This window comes from Oncorhynchus masou, chromosome 5 (assembly GCF_036934945.1).
Source record: "Oncorhynchus masou masou isolate Uvic2021 chromosome 5, UVic_Omas_1.1, whole genome shotgun sequence".
Lineage (NCBI taxonomy): Eukaryota > Metazoa > Chordata > Actinopteri > Salmoniformes > Salmonidae > Oncorhynchus > Oncorhynchus masou.
The window spans coordinates 21781624-21794375 of record NC_088216.1 but is presented as its reverse complement, the minus strand read 5'-3'; the positions used below and the strand labels follow the sequence as shown (position 1 = coordinate 21794375).

Here is a 12752-nt window from a genome sequence, read left to right as displayed (position 1 = left end):
ACACACACACACACACACACACACACACTTCAATGCAGTATAACTATCCAGGCAAACTCGCTAGCAGTGTGTAGACAGGTGTGTGTCATCAGTAGGTGTGTGTCATCAGTGTGTGCGTGTGTATGTTGCCTAGCTGTCAGTAAAGCATGTAGCAGATGGATTCTCCAATATCTCCAGGTTCCACAACATTCCATCTGCATATTTACCAGTCTTGAAACGCTATTGGCAGATAATACCAATACAGGCACTCCAGATCTCCCAGTCACACAAGGCTATTCCAGCACAGTGGCAGTCCAATGAGACGAGAGACGGAGATGTGGCCACACATTCATTAAAGCCTGATTGGATCATTTAGACGCTGAGAACGCTGCCTTAAACGGTTAGACTGATGGTTTGAGCATATATTGGGAGATGTGAATGCCTGTTGTGTGAGCAGGATAGAGGTGTACTGGGGTATAGTCTACATGATTGGTTTTTAGTCAAGTTTCTTGAGTTCTTGAGTTCACTACAGTTTGGATGAAACGGAACCTGGACAATATTGGTCTTTTGATGGCTGTTAACTATTGACTTATTATAACAGAAGACAAATTATAAAAAATATAAATGTATTCATTCACAGAAATGCAGGAAGTACATAAGTGAAATAGAACTTGAGGTAGAGAGGTAGAGGAGATAAGTAGAAAAATAAGTAGCCTGGTTCCAGATCAGTTTGTGCTGTCTTGCCAACACCTATGGCCATTGTCACAAATGTGCCAAACAGATCTGGGACCAGGCTAGAAAAGAAAAGTTAACAGAAATACATCATTAGAAAAAGAGAAGGGAAAAGACTGCTTAACAGGGGCACAGACACCAAACTCAGACACCAGCTGCCAATGTTGTACCTACTTTGTAGGGCTGCAGGTATGCAACGCCTTCAAATGAGGCTTCCAGGTAGCAATGGAAACCGAGTTCTCGTCAGCCGCATAACTACGCCAAACACACTGCATGCAGAACACACAGAAACACAGGTGGAGGAAAAGAAAGAAGAGACAAAAGAGAGAAAATGAGACAAAAGAAAATCCAAAAAAGAATAAAAAGAAAGGACAAACAGAGGAACAAAACAAATGGGGGGAAAAAAACTCTGATTAGTAATTCAAAAAAACACAACAAAGCAATCACGGGTCAAAGGTCACGCGTGAGTGACACGTTCTGTCGCTGGGCCGAGTTCGGAGGCCAGGTACAGTACATGCCTGTGGGGCTGGGAGGGCAGGAGGCTCATGTGGTAACGCCACGTGGCGCCTAGATACGGCCTGGTAGAGTAGTCGGTGGAGTAGTAGCGCCACGCAGCCTGGTGCGGTGGGAGGATGAAGAGGAGGAGAGGGGAGGAGGAGGGGAAAGGAGGTAGAGGAGGAAGAAGAAGATAGCGGGGGAGGAGGGTAAGGAGGAGAAGAGGAGAAGAAAGAGCAAGGTAAGAGGAGAAAGCAGAGAAGGTAGAGGAGGTAGAGGAGGGAGGCAGCAGAGGAAGCGAGGGATAGAGGGATACACAAAGGAAACCACAAGGTGAGATCACAAACAGGAAGGAAAAGAGGAAGACGAGGGATGCAGGGAAGAGGGAAGGATAGCTAACAGCTTAAGCTTGCCTGACACTCTTGTGGGTAGAGTGTTAGGAATGGGGAAGAATGGACAGAACCTATAGCTCGGAAGCAATGGAGAACCCAGGGTTAGAGGAGGTCACCCTACATGCTGGTTCCTGGGCATGTGTAGAGGGAATGTGAGGGGGAAAAAATAGAGACTGGATAACAACAACATCACTTTCAGTTTCAACGTCACCATACTTCACATTCGCAACAGTAAGGTAAACTATTGATTCAATCAACGAGAGACAATGACTATCTATCTCTGGCACAAATCTCTAATGATGTATTCATAGCCCAAGGGCAATTTGAATTGACAATACCATTAGAGTGACTACAGTACCACTAGCAGTATTGTAGTAAGTGTGAGTCAGAGAAAATGAGGCTCTGTCCCAAATGGCACCCTATCTCCTTCATAGCACACTATTTTTTTCACCAGGACCCATAGGGATTGGGTCAAAAGAAGTGCACTATATAGGGAATAGGGTGCTATTTGGGTCACAACCCGTGATAGCTACAACACTTTGCCTTTACCTGGATGAGACAAGCGGCTGGGTTCCTCCTCTTCTCAAAGTGCTTCTGTCTGTGCTGCTCCTGGACCTTCAGGGCAAAGCCTGAGCCCAGTATACCCTGGGAAGACACAGGAGGACATGGGAATCAGGTGAGAACATGTCAAACGGCTCTTTTGTCGGCCATTTTGGGTCAATGCCTCATTAGTGACTGTGAACAACATGTGACCATGAAGTCAGATTGGGGAGGTGGTCTAGTAGAGTAACTGAAAGGATACAATCACGTAAGTAGTGTGCGAGTGTGTGTATGCATGTGTCTGCCAATTTGTGTGTGTGTATGTGTGTGTGCGTGCGTGCATATGTGCGCGTATAAGTGTGTGTATGTACTCACCGCTGGCAGGGCAAAGAAAGAGATGCCTAGTAGAGCAAACCCAGCTGAGAGCATACGACCGGTCCATGTCTTCGGGGTCTTGTCCCCGTAACCAATGGTTGTCAAGGTGATCTGAGAACACACACAAACACAATTATATCTTGAGAAAGATGCCACTATTAGGTCCTAAATTATACTATATGGAGCGAATCCACCAAAATAAATATCATCGACGTACATTTGTGAGGGCATTGAAATCCTAACAAAATGGCTGTAATTTACACTATTTACTAGGGTCTATTCACAAGAATAAGTATTGTATGTGTGATGATAATGCATCTCTGCCTTTTGATGTTTATATCACTTCATTGGCTTATTATATAGCTTTAGTTTCATCTGCCTCCTCTCTCTCTCCGTCTCTCACTCTCCTTCTCTTTTTCAGTCTCTCTCTCTCGCTCTCTCTCTCTCTCTCTCTCTCTGTCTCTCCCACTCTCCCTCTCTTTTTCTGTCTCTCTCCCCATCTCTCTTTCCCTCTCTCTCTTTCCCTCTCCCCCTCTCTTTCTCATCTCTCTCTCTCTCCTACTGCTATCTAATTGGCTGAAAAGCACAGGAGATAATTCCCTATTGATTTAGTGACTCTCTTCTATCTGGGTTTCCTACCCATTCTGCAGTGCTGGGCTGCCGTTCATGACAAAGAAGGCCGTGGCCATTTTGTGTCATTATGACTTTTGGAGGCAGTATGTAAATGGTGACTAATGGTGCTGGGACTAATGTATATTACGAAGAAGAAGGTTTTTAGTCAAAGCTTATTTGCAACAAAACAGGAGGGACATGAAAAGAAAAGCGCCTGGCAAAGAATGAAAGGACTTTTTGCCTCTTCTCCTTTGCCTCCTTTAACGTGAAAATAATAATACTGAAAATGTGTCATATTAGTGAAAATTATGAATTTTCACAGGTAAATACTATTTGAATAAGAGCTTTATTTCCTTGTTGCCCAGAAACCAAATCAGGGACAGGCCGTGCAGCTGAGTAGAAATACGGAACATTAAATTAATAGAACATCAAAAAACAATGTTAAGTGTTTGGAAAGCAGTCGTAGGAAAAAGGACCCCTTAACTGGCAAACATGGACTGTTCCAACATCATCCACCATCCACTGTGGACTCTCCCATTACGAGGGCAGACAGAGGAGTATCTGTAACTTTACTCACCGTTCCCCACCATAAGGCATCAGCATAGGTGGCAAACTCGCTGTTGAACTTGTTTTCCACAAGGTAGACCAGAAAGGAGGAGAAGATGAGGACCAGGAAGCCAATGTACCAGGCCGTCACCAGCTCCTACAGGGAAAGATTTTATTTTATTTTTACGATTCCCATTTGCTGACGCCATAACGTCAGAGAAGCAATCTCCAGAGAGGGAAGAGCGGAGAGGGGAGGGAGAAGAAAGGAGAGAGGAGGGAGAAGAAAAGTGGGAGAGAAGAGAAGAGAGGAGGGAGAAGAAAGGAGAGAGGGGAGAAGAGGGAGAAGAAAGGCGAAAGAAGAGAATAGAGGAGAGAGAAGAAAAGTGGGAGAGAATAGAAGAGAGGAGGGAGAAGAAAGGAGGGAGAAGAAAGGATAGAGGAGAGTAGACAGGAGAGAGGAGGGAGAAGAAAGGAGAAAGAAGAGAAAAGAGAAGATAGGAGAGAGAAGAAAAGATAGGAGAGAAGAGAAGAGAGGAGGGATAAGAGAGGAGAGAAGACAGGAGAGAGGGAGAAGAAATGAGAGAGGGGAGAAGAGGGAGAAGAAAGGATAGAGGGGAGAATAAAGGAGAGAGGAGAGAAGAGAGAGAAGAAACGAAAGAGGAGAGGAGAGAGGAAAGATGAGAGAGGAGAAGAGAGAAGAGGGGAGAGGAGAGAGATAGGGGGAGGGAGAAGAAAGGACAGAAGGAGAAGAAAGGAGAAAGGGGAGACGAGAGGAGAGAGGAAGGAGAGAGGAGGGAGAAGAAATGAGAGAGGAGAGAGAAGAGAATAGAGAAGAGGAGAGAGAAGATAAGAGAGGAGGGAGAAGAAAGGAGAGAGGAGAGAGGAAGGAGAAAACATGAGAGAGGAGAGAAGACAGGAGAGGAGAGAGGATGGAGAAGAGAGGAGAGAGGAGAGAAGGGAGGAGAAAGGAGAGAAGAGGGAAGTGTGTGTGACTGTGTTTGTCTGTGTGAGTGTGTGTCTGTCACTGTGTGTGTGTCTGAGAATCTGTGACTGAGTATCTGTGACTGCGAATCTGTGACTGTGAATCTGTGACTGTGAATCTGTGACTGTGAATCTGTGACTGTGAATCTGTGACTGTGAATCTGTGACTGTGTATCTGTGACTGTGTATCTGTGACTGTGTATCTGTGACTGTGTATCTGTGACTGTGTATCTGTGACTGTGAATCTGTGACTGTGAATCTGTGACTGCGAATCTGTGACTGTGTATCTGTGACTGTGTATCTGTGACTGTGAATCTGTGACTGTGAATCTGTGACTGTGTATCTGTGACTGTGAATCTGTGACTGTGAATCTGTGACTGTGAATCTGTGACTGTGTATCTGTGACTGCGTATCTGTGACTGCGTATATTCGTCAGGCAGCCCCACCTTGCTGTGTGCGTACACCACTGATCCCAGCAGTTTCCAGGTGCCGCCGCGCCGGTCCATGCGCACCATACGCAGGATCTGCAGGAAGCGGAGGCTACGCAGGGCAGACGTTGCGATGATGTTACCCTGGCTTCCTGCCGACACCACCGCTACGGAGGCTATCAGTACGATGATGTCTGGGAGGGGGCAGGGGATGTGGGAATTGTGAGAGAGAGAGAGAGAGAGAGAGAGACAGAGAGACATAACAGTACTGGTGTGGACTGGACACGAACATAACAGTACTGGTGTGGACTGGACACCAACATAACAGTACTGGTGAAGACTGGAAACTAACATAACAGTACTGGTGTAGACTGGACACTAACATAACAGCACTGGTGAAGACTGGAAACTAACATAACAGTACTGGTGTAGACTGGACACTAACATAACAGTACTGGTGTGGACTGGACACTAACATAACAGTACTGGTGTGGACTGGACACTAACATAATAGTACTGGTGTGGACTGGACACTAACATAACAGTACTGGTGTGGACTGGACACTAACATAACAGTACTGGTGTAGACTGGACACTAACATAACAGTACTGGTGTAGACTGGACACTAACATAACAGTACAGGTGTGGACTGGACACTAACATAACAGTACTGGTGTGGATTGGACACTAACATAACAGTACTGGTGTGGACTGGACACTAACATAATAGTACTGGTGTGGACTGGACACTAACATAACAGTACTGGTGTAGACTGGACACCAACATAACAGTACTGGTGTAGACTGGAAACTAGCATAACAGTACTGGTGTAGACTGGACCCTAACATAACAGTACTGGTGTAGACTGGACCCTAACATAACAGTACTGGTGTGGACTGGACACTAACATAAGAGTACTTGTGAGGACTGGAAACTAACATAACAGTACTGGTTTGGACTGGACACAAACATAACAGTACTCATGTGTACTGGGCACTAACATAACAGTACTGGTGTGGACTGGGCACTAACATAACAGTACTGGTGTGGACTGGGCACTAACATAACAGTACTTGTGTAGACTGGACACTAACATAACAGTACTGGTGAGGACTGGACACTAACATAACAGTACTGGTGTAGACTGGACACTAACATAACAGTACTGGTGTAGACTGGAAACTAACATAAGAGTACAGGTGTAGACTGGACCCTAACATAACAGTACTGGTGAGGACTGGACACTAACATAACAGTACTGGTGTAGACTGGACACTAGCATAACAGTACTGGTGTGGACTGGACACTAACATAAGAGTACTGGTGTAGACTGGACCCTAACATAACAGTACTGGTGTGGACTGGACACTAACATAAGAGTACTTGTGAGGACTGGAAACTAACATAACAGTACTGGTTTGGACTGGACACAAACATAACAGTACTCATGTGTACTGGGCACTAACATAACAGTACTGGTGTGGACTGGGCACTAACATAACAGTACTGGTGAGGACTGGACACTAACATAACAGTACTGGTGAGGACTGGAAACTAACATAACAGTACTGGTGTAGACTGGACCCTAACATAACAGTACTGGTGTGGACTGGACACTAACATAACAGTACTGGTGTGGACTGGACACTAACATAACAGTACTGGTGAGGACTGGACACTAACATAACAGTACTGGTGCAGACTGGACACTAACATAACAGTACTGGTGTAGACTGGACACTAACATAACAGTACTGGTGTGGACTGGACACTAACATAACAGTATTGGTGAGGACTGGACACTAACATAACAGTACTGGTTTGGACTGGACACAAACATAACAGTACTCATGTGGACTGGGCACTAACATAACAGTACTGGTGTAGACAGGACACTAACATAACAGTACTGGTGTAGACTGGACACTAACATAACAGTACTGTTGAGGACTGGACACTAACAACAGTACTGGTGTGGACTGGACACTAACATAACAGTGCTGGTGTGGACTGGGCACTAACATAACAGTACTGGTGTGGACTGGACAATAACATAACAGTACTGGTGTAGACTGGAAACTAATATAACAGTACTGGTGAGGACTGGACACTAACATAACAGTACTGGTGTAGGCTGGACACTAACATAACAGTACTGGTGTGGACTGGACACTAACATAACAGTACTGGTGAGGACTGGAAACTAACATAACAGTACTGGTGTAGACTGGACCCTAACATAACAGTACTGGTGTAGACTGGACACTAACATAACAGTACTGGTGAGGACTGGAAACTAACATAACAGTACTGGTGTAGACTGGACACTAACATAACAGTACTGGTGTGGAGTGGACACTAGCATAACAGTACTGGTGTAGACTGGACACTAACATAACAGTACTGGTGTAGACTGGACACCAACATAACAGTACTGGTGTGGAGTGGACACTAACATAACAGTACTGGTGTAGACTGGACACTAACATAACAGTACTGGTGTAGACTGGACACTAGCATAACAGTACTGGTGTAGACTGGACACTAACATGACAGTACTGGTGTGGACTGGAAACTAACATAACAGTACTCGTGTGGACTGGACACTAACATAACAGTACTGGTGTGGAGTGGACACAGCATAACAGTACTGGTGTAGACAGGACACTAACATAACAGTACTGGTGAGGACTGGAAACTAACATAACAGTACTGGTGAGGACTGGAAACTAACATAACAGTACTGGTTTGGACTGGACACAAACATAACAGTACTCATGTGTACTGGGCACTAACATAACAGTACTGGTGAGGACTGGACACTAACATAACAGTACTGGTGTGGAGTGGACACTAGCATAACAGTACTGGTGTAGACTGGACACTAACATAACAGTACTGGTGTAGACTGGACACTAACATAACAGTACTGGTGTGGAATGGACACTAACATAACAGTACTGGTGTAGACTGGACACTAACATAACAGTGCTGGTGTAGACTGGACACTAACATAACAGTACTGGTGTAGACTGGACACTAGCATAACAGTATTGGTGTAGACTGGACACTAGCATAACAGTACTGGTGTAGACTGGACACTAACATAACAGTACTGGTGTAGACTGGACACTAACATGACAGTACTGGTGTGGACTGGAAACTAACATAACAGTACTCTTGTGGACTGGACACTAACATAACAGTACTGGTGTGGAGTGGACACAGCATAACAGTACTGGTGTAGACAGGACACTAACATAACAGTACTGGTGAGGACTGGAAACTAACATAACAGTACTGGTTTGGACTGGACACAAACATAACAGTACTCATGTGTACTGGGCACTAACATAACAGTACTGGTGTAGACAGGACACTAACATAACAGTACTGGTGTAGACTGGACACTAACATAACAGTACTGGTGTGGACTGGACACTAACATAACAGTACTGGTGTGGACTGGACACAAACATAGCAGTACTGGTGTGGACTGGACACTAACATAACAGTACTGGTGTAGACTGGACACTAACATGACAGTACTCGTGTGGACTGGACACTAACATAACAGTACTGGTGTGGAGTGGACACATCATAACAGTACTGGTGTAGACAGGACACTAACATAACAGTACTGGTGAGGACTGGAAACTAACATAACAGTACTGGTTTGGACTGGACACAAACATAACAGTACTGGTGTGGACTGGACACAAACATAGCAGTACTGGTGTGGACTGGACACTAACATAACAGTACTGGTGTGGACTGGACACTAACATAACAGTACTGGTGAGGACTGGGCACTAACATAACAGTACTGGTGTAGACAGGACACTAACATAACAGTACTGGTGTAGACTGGACACTAACATAACAGTACTGGTGTGGACTGGACACTAACATAACAGTACTTGTGTGGACTGGACACAAACATAGCAGTACTGGTGTGGACTGGACACTAACATAACAGTACTGGTGTGGACTGGACACTAACATAACAGTACTGGTGAGGACTGGACACTAACATAACAGTACTGGTGTGGACTGGACACTAACATAACAGTACTGGTGTGGACTGGACACTAACATAACAGTACTGTTGAGGACTGGACACTAACATAACAGTACTGGTGAGGACTGGACACTAACATAACAGTGAAACTTGGTGAAATGGATATAGGAAAGAGTCATTCAAACTTGACAAAATCTTGACCATTAACATCGGTCAAATTGACCCTGAATATATCCGTGAAATCAATAGCCACTTCAACCCTTGAGGAGGCAAATTCTATAGAGGGGCTGTTGTAAACAAATCATTATGTTGTAATTACAGATGAACCCCTTATTGTGACCGATTATCACAACAACAACAAGAACATATCATCCACATGAGTGAATGAATGATACAGTCTCCCTCTGTGTGTGTGTGTGTGTGTGTGTGTGTGTGTGTGTGTGTGTGTGTGTGTGTGTGTGTGTGTGTGTGTGTGTGTGTGTGTGTGTGTGCTGGAAGGCGTCAACTAAAGGCGTCAACAACACAATCCATCCCCAACAAAATGGTACGGACATCATAGCAAGGCATGTAATCTAACACCTGTAATCTAACACCTGTGCTCTATGTACAGTGTACACCATGCACCACTGACGCATGAAAAGAGATTGAGATATCAAGTATGTTTGGAAACGTGTACTGGAAACATTGTGTATGTCTATTGGTCTAAAGGAGGACAGTTTACAGCAGCATAGTTCAACTGCTGTGCATGGGGAATTCGACGGGATTGATACTGACCTTCAATCCCAGACCGTTAGTGGCAAACACACAGGAGCGGGTTCTCACAATAACGCACGCATGCACATAAGCACACACACACACACACACACACACACACACACACACACACACACACACAAAGGAGGACAGGGGCTGTTCAGACCGACCACAACGACAGGGAGAGAAACATCAAACCCTCAAGGAACACAAAAAATCTGAATCCCAAATGTCACCCTATTCCCTACATAGTGCACTCCTTTTGACCAGAGTCCTATGGGCTTTGTAGGTAATAGGGTTCCATTTGGGACGTAGTCTGAGGCATCAGACTTCTCCTCCAACACAGACAAATAATATTTTATATTTTCTTTAATACACCCCTGTGTTTCACCACCGCCTCACTTCAAGGACGCTCCTCCACCACGTGAAACCACAAACTGAAACCACAAACTGAAGAAATATTATTTTCTTCTCCTTTTCTGTTTTGTAAGAATTGTGAGAATTTGTTGTCCCACCAGCCAGTGGGTTTGTCTGTCCTTCCGGCGAACTCAGTGCTCGGACATGAAATACAATCGCTGACCAAGGTTTGGTCGATCGCTCTAGGGCTTATAAATCATGAACCAGTTAACCCATGGCAGGAGGGAGACGGCGGAACCGTGAAAAATACACAAACCAACCACACACACAGACCGTACTTGGACGGCCCAAAAAACGGCATGCTGGGACATAAAGATGCTGGCCAAGCACTGGCCTCTGCTGACAATGTGGAAAGAAAAGACCTCTTTAACAAGCAGGTGAGTGTATGACGTGTGTGTGTGTTTTTTTGAAGGAGAGCGAGAGCCTGTATGTGTATAAATTGGTGTGTCTGTGCACGCATGCTTGTGTATGTGTCTGTGTGAGTGTGTCTGAGTGTGTAATGTCTGTGTGTGTGTGAGAGTGTGAGTGTGTGTGTGTGTGTGTGTGAGTGAGAGAGAGAGTGTGTGTGTGTGTGTGTGTGTGTGTGTGTGTGTGTGTGTGTGTGTGTGTGTGTGTGTGTGTGTGTGTGTGTGTGTGTGTGTGTGTGTGTGTGTGTGTGTGTGTGTGTGTGTGTGTGTGTGCGTGGCTGCTGAGTGCTGACAGAACTCTCACATCTGGAGTCTCCATCTGCCTGGTCTAGTTTTAACAGCAGTACTGTGTGTCCTGGTTCACCCTCTGAGCCTTGGCCACACTTGTCTCTCTAACCATTCATGCCAAAAACACAGAATCCAATCAGCTGCACCAGTGATCCCACTCTGGGTTGAGACTACGGTTACAATGTTGATGTGGGACTATGGGGCGGTTTCCCAGACCCAGATTAAACCTACTGGACTAGGAGTCTTGTTCAATAGATCCAGTCCAGGACTAGGCTTCATCTGGGTCTGGGAAACGGACTCTATGAGGTTTAAAAGTATTTACTAGTTTCGCAAATATTAGTTATCTATTCTATCGCTGCAGATGTGTGTGTGTGTGTTCTTTTGTGTGTGTGTATGTGTGTGTTCCTTTGCGTGTGTGTGTGTGTGTGTCCTCGGTGGTTGCCAGTGTGTTCACATTCCTCCTCGTCCATTCAGGCAGACAGTCAAAGTCACATATGTGGGACTTGGACAGGGGACAGCTCTTGGTATGACGTTAACAGTTAGCAGTCCAACTGCCTCTGGACTGCCTGGTCAGCATACACATTCTGCCTGCCTGCCTGCCTGCCTGCCTGCCTGCCTGCCTGTCTGCCTGTCTGCCTGTCTGTCTGTCTGTCTGTCTGTCTGTCTGTCTGTCTGTCTGTCTGTCTGTCTCTGTGTCTGTGTCTGTGTGTGTGTGTGTGTGTGTGTTGGGCTCTGGGCCGGGTCGCATATGAGTCCTTGCCTGATAGAGCGACTACAGTTCACACAGGTGAGTGTGTGTCTATGGGTCATTGAGGGGATGACGTTACTCTCTCATTCATAAACATGGGGGTGGTAAGGACACCAAGAGGTAAAAATCCCCCAAGGAACACCAACCACATTTAGCTCCAATCCTTTCACTGACAAATTCAATATCCCTGTGTTGTCGTCACCATGTCTTGTCACAATCAAATACTTTCACATTCAATCAGTGGAAAAGTTTAGCTGGCATCAAGCCAGTGATTTATCATGGTGCAACACCACAGTGTGAGCAATACTCTATCAATACAGTCAATCAATGTCCTCCACATAAACCGACACATTCGATCAGCATCCTCTACCTAAACCACAATATAAGATGCATAAGCTGGTTTTCAGACAAATATTTGTTATCAGTGAAACGCACTTCAATAAACATTCTTCCTGTATGCCAACCTCATTGGCTGATGGGAACCCACCACTGACTGAACCTACCAATGAGTGCTATTCATCCAGTTTATGAGCTGTTCTGTTTGTTTCCATTCATCTGGGCTCTGTGGACCACAACTACATTGAAATATCTCCTTCTAACGATCTTTCAATGACTTCACAGGACAAATCACCTGCTCGGAACACTTAAAGATGGAATTGGCTCATTGCGTATAATTTATGGATGTTGAGAGTCACTGAGTGAGAAACCCCCACTCTCCAGAGACTAATGGATTGGCCCAGATAGTAATGCCTGGATACTCGTACCACTGACTGTATAGGGCAGATAATTCATAGACCCATCTAGAGTAGTCAAAGCACACTACAACACCTCAGACACACAATGTTGACACATACATCAGGGTGGAGAGAGAGAGAGAGAGAGAGAGAGAGAGAGAGAGAGAGAGACACAGACACAGACACAGACACAGAGAGAGAGGGGGACGGGAAGGGAGGGACGAAAGGAGGAAAAAAAACTTCCCTCAAGCAGCTCAGAGTAATTTTCATGGTGATTACCATGGTGATTATCATGGGAATTG

The 12752-nt window shown here is 45.2% G+C and overlaps 1 protein-coding gene across 2 annotated transcripts in view; it reads right to left on the bottom strand.

Annotated features, from left to right (window-relative positions):
• LOC135536938 (potassium voltage-gated channel subfamily KQT member 5-like) overlaps window positions 1-12752 on the bottom strand; it is a 195671-nt gene that overhangs the window by 28414 nt on the left and 154505 nt on the right. For both annotated transcript variants that reach the window (XM_064963163.1, XM_064963167.1), the window contains exons 4-8: window positions 5099-5274; window positions 3703-3828; window positions 2514-2624; window positions 2148-2243; window positions 886-980 (exon numbers count right to left, since the gene is read on the bottom strand). In XM_064963163.1, coding sequence (XP_064819235.1) covers window positions 886-980; window positions 2148-2243; window positions 2514-2624; window positions 3703-3828; window positions 5099-5274 — 604 coding nt within the window. The remainder of the gene's footprint in view (window positions 1-885; window positions 981-2147; window positions 2244-2513; window positions 2625-3702; window positions 3829-5098; window positions 5275-12752) is intronic.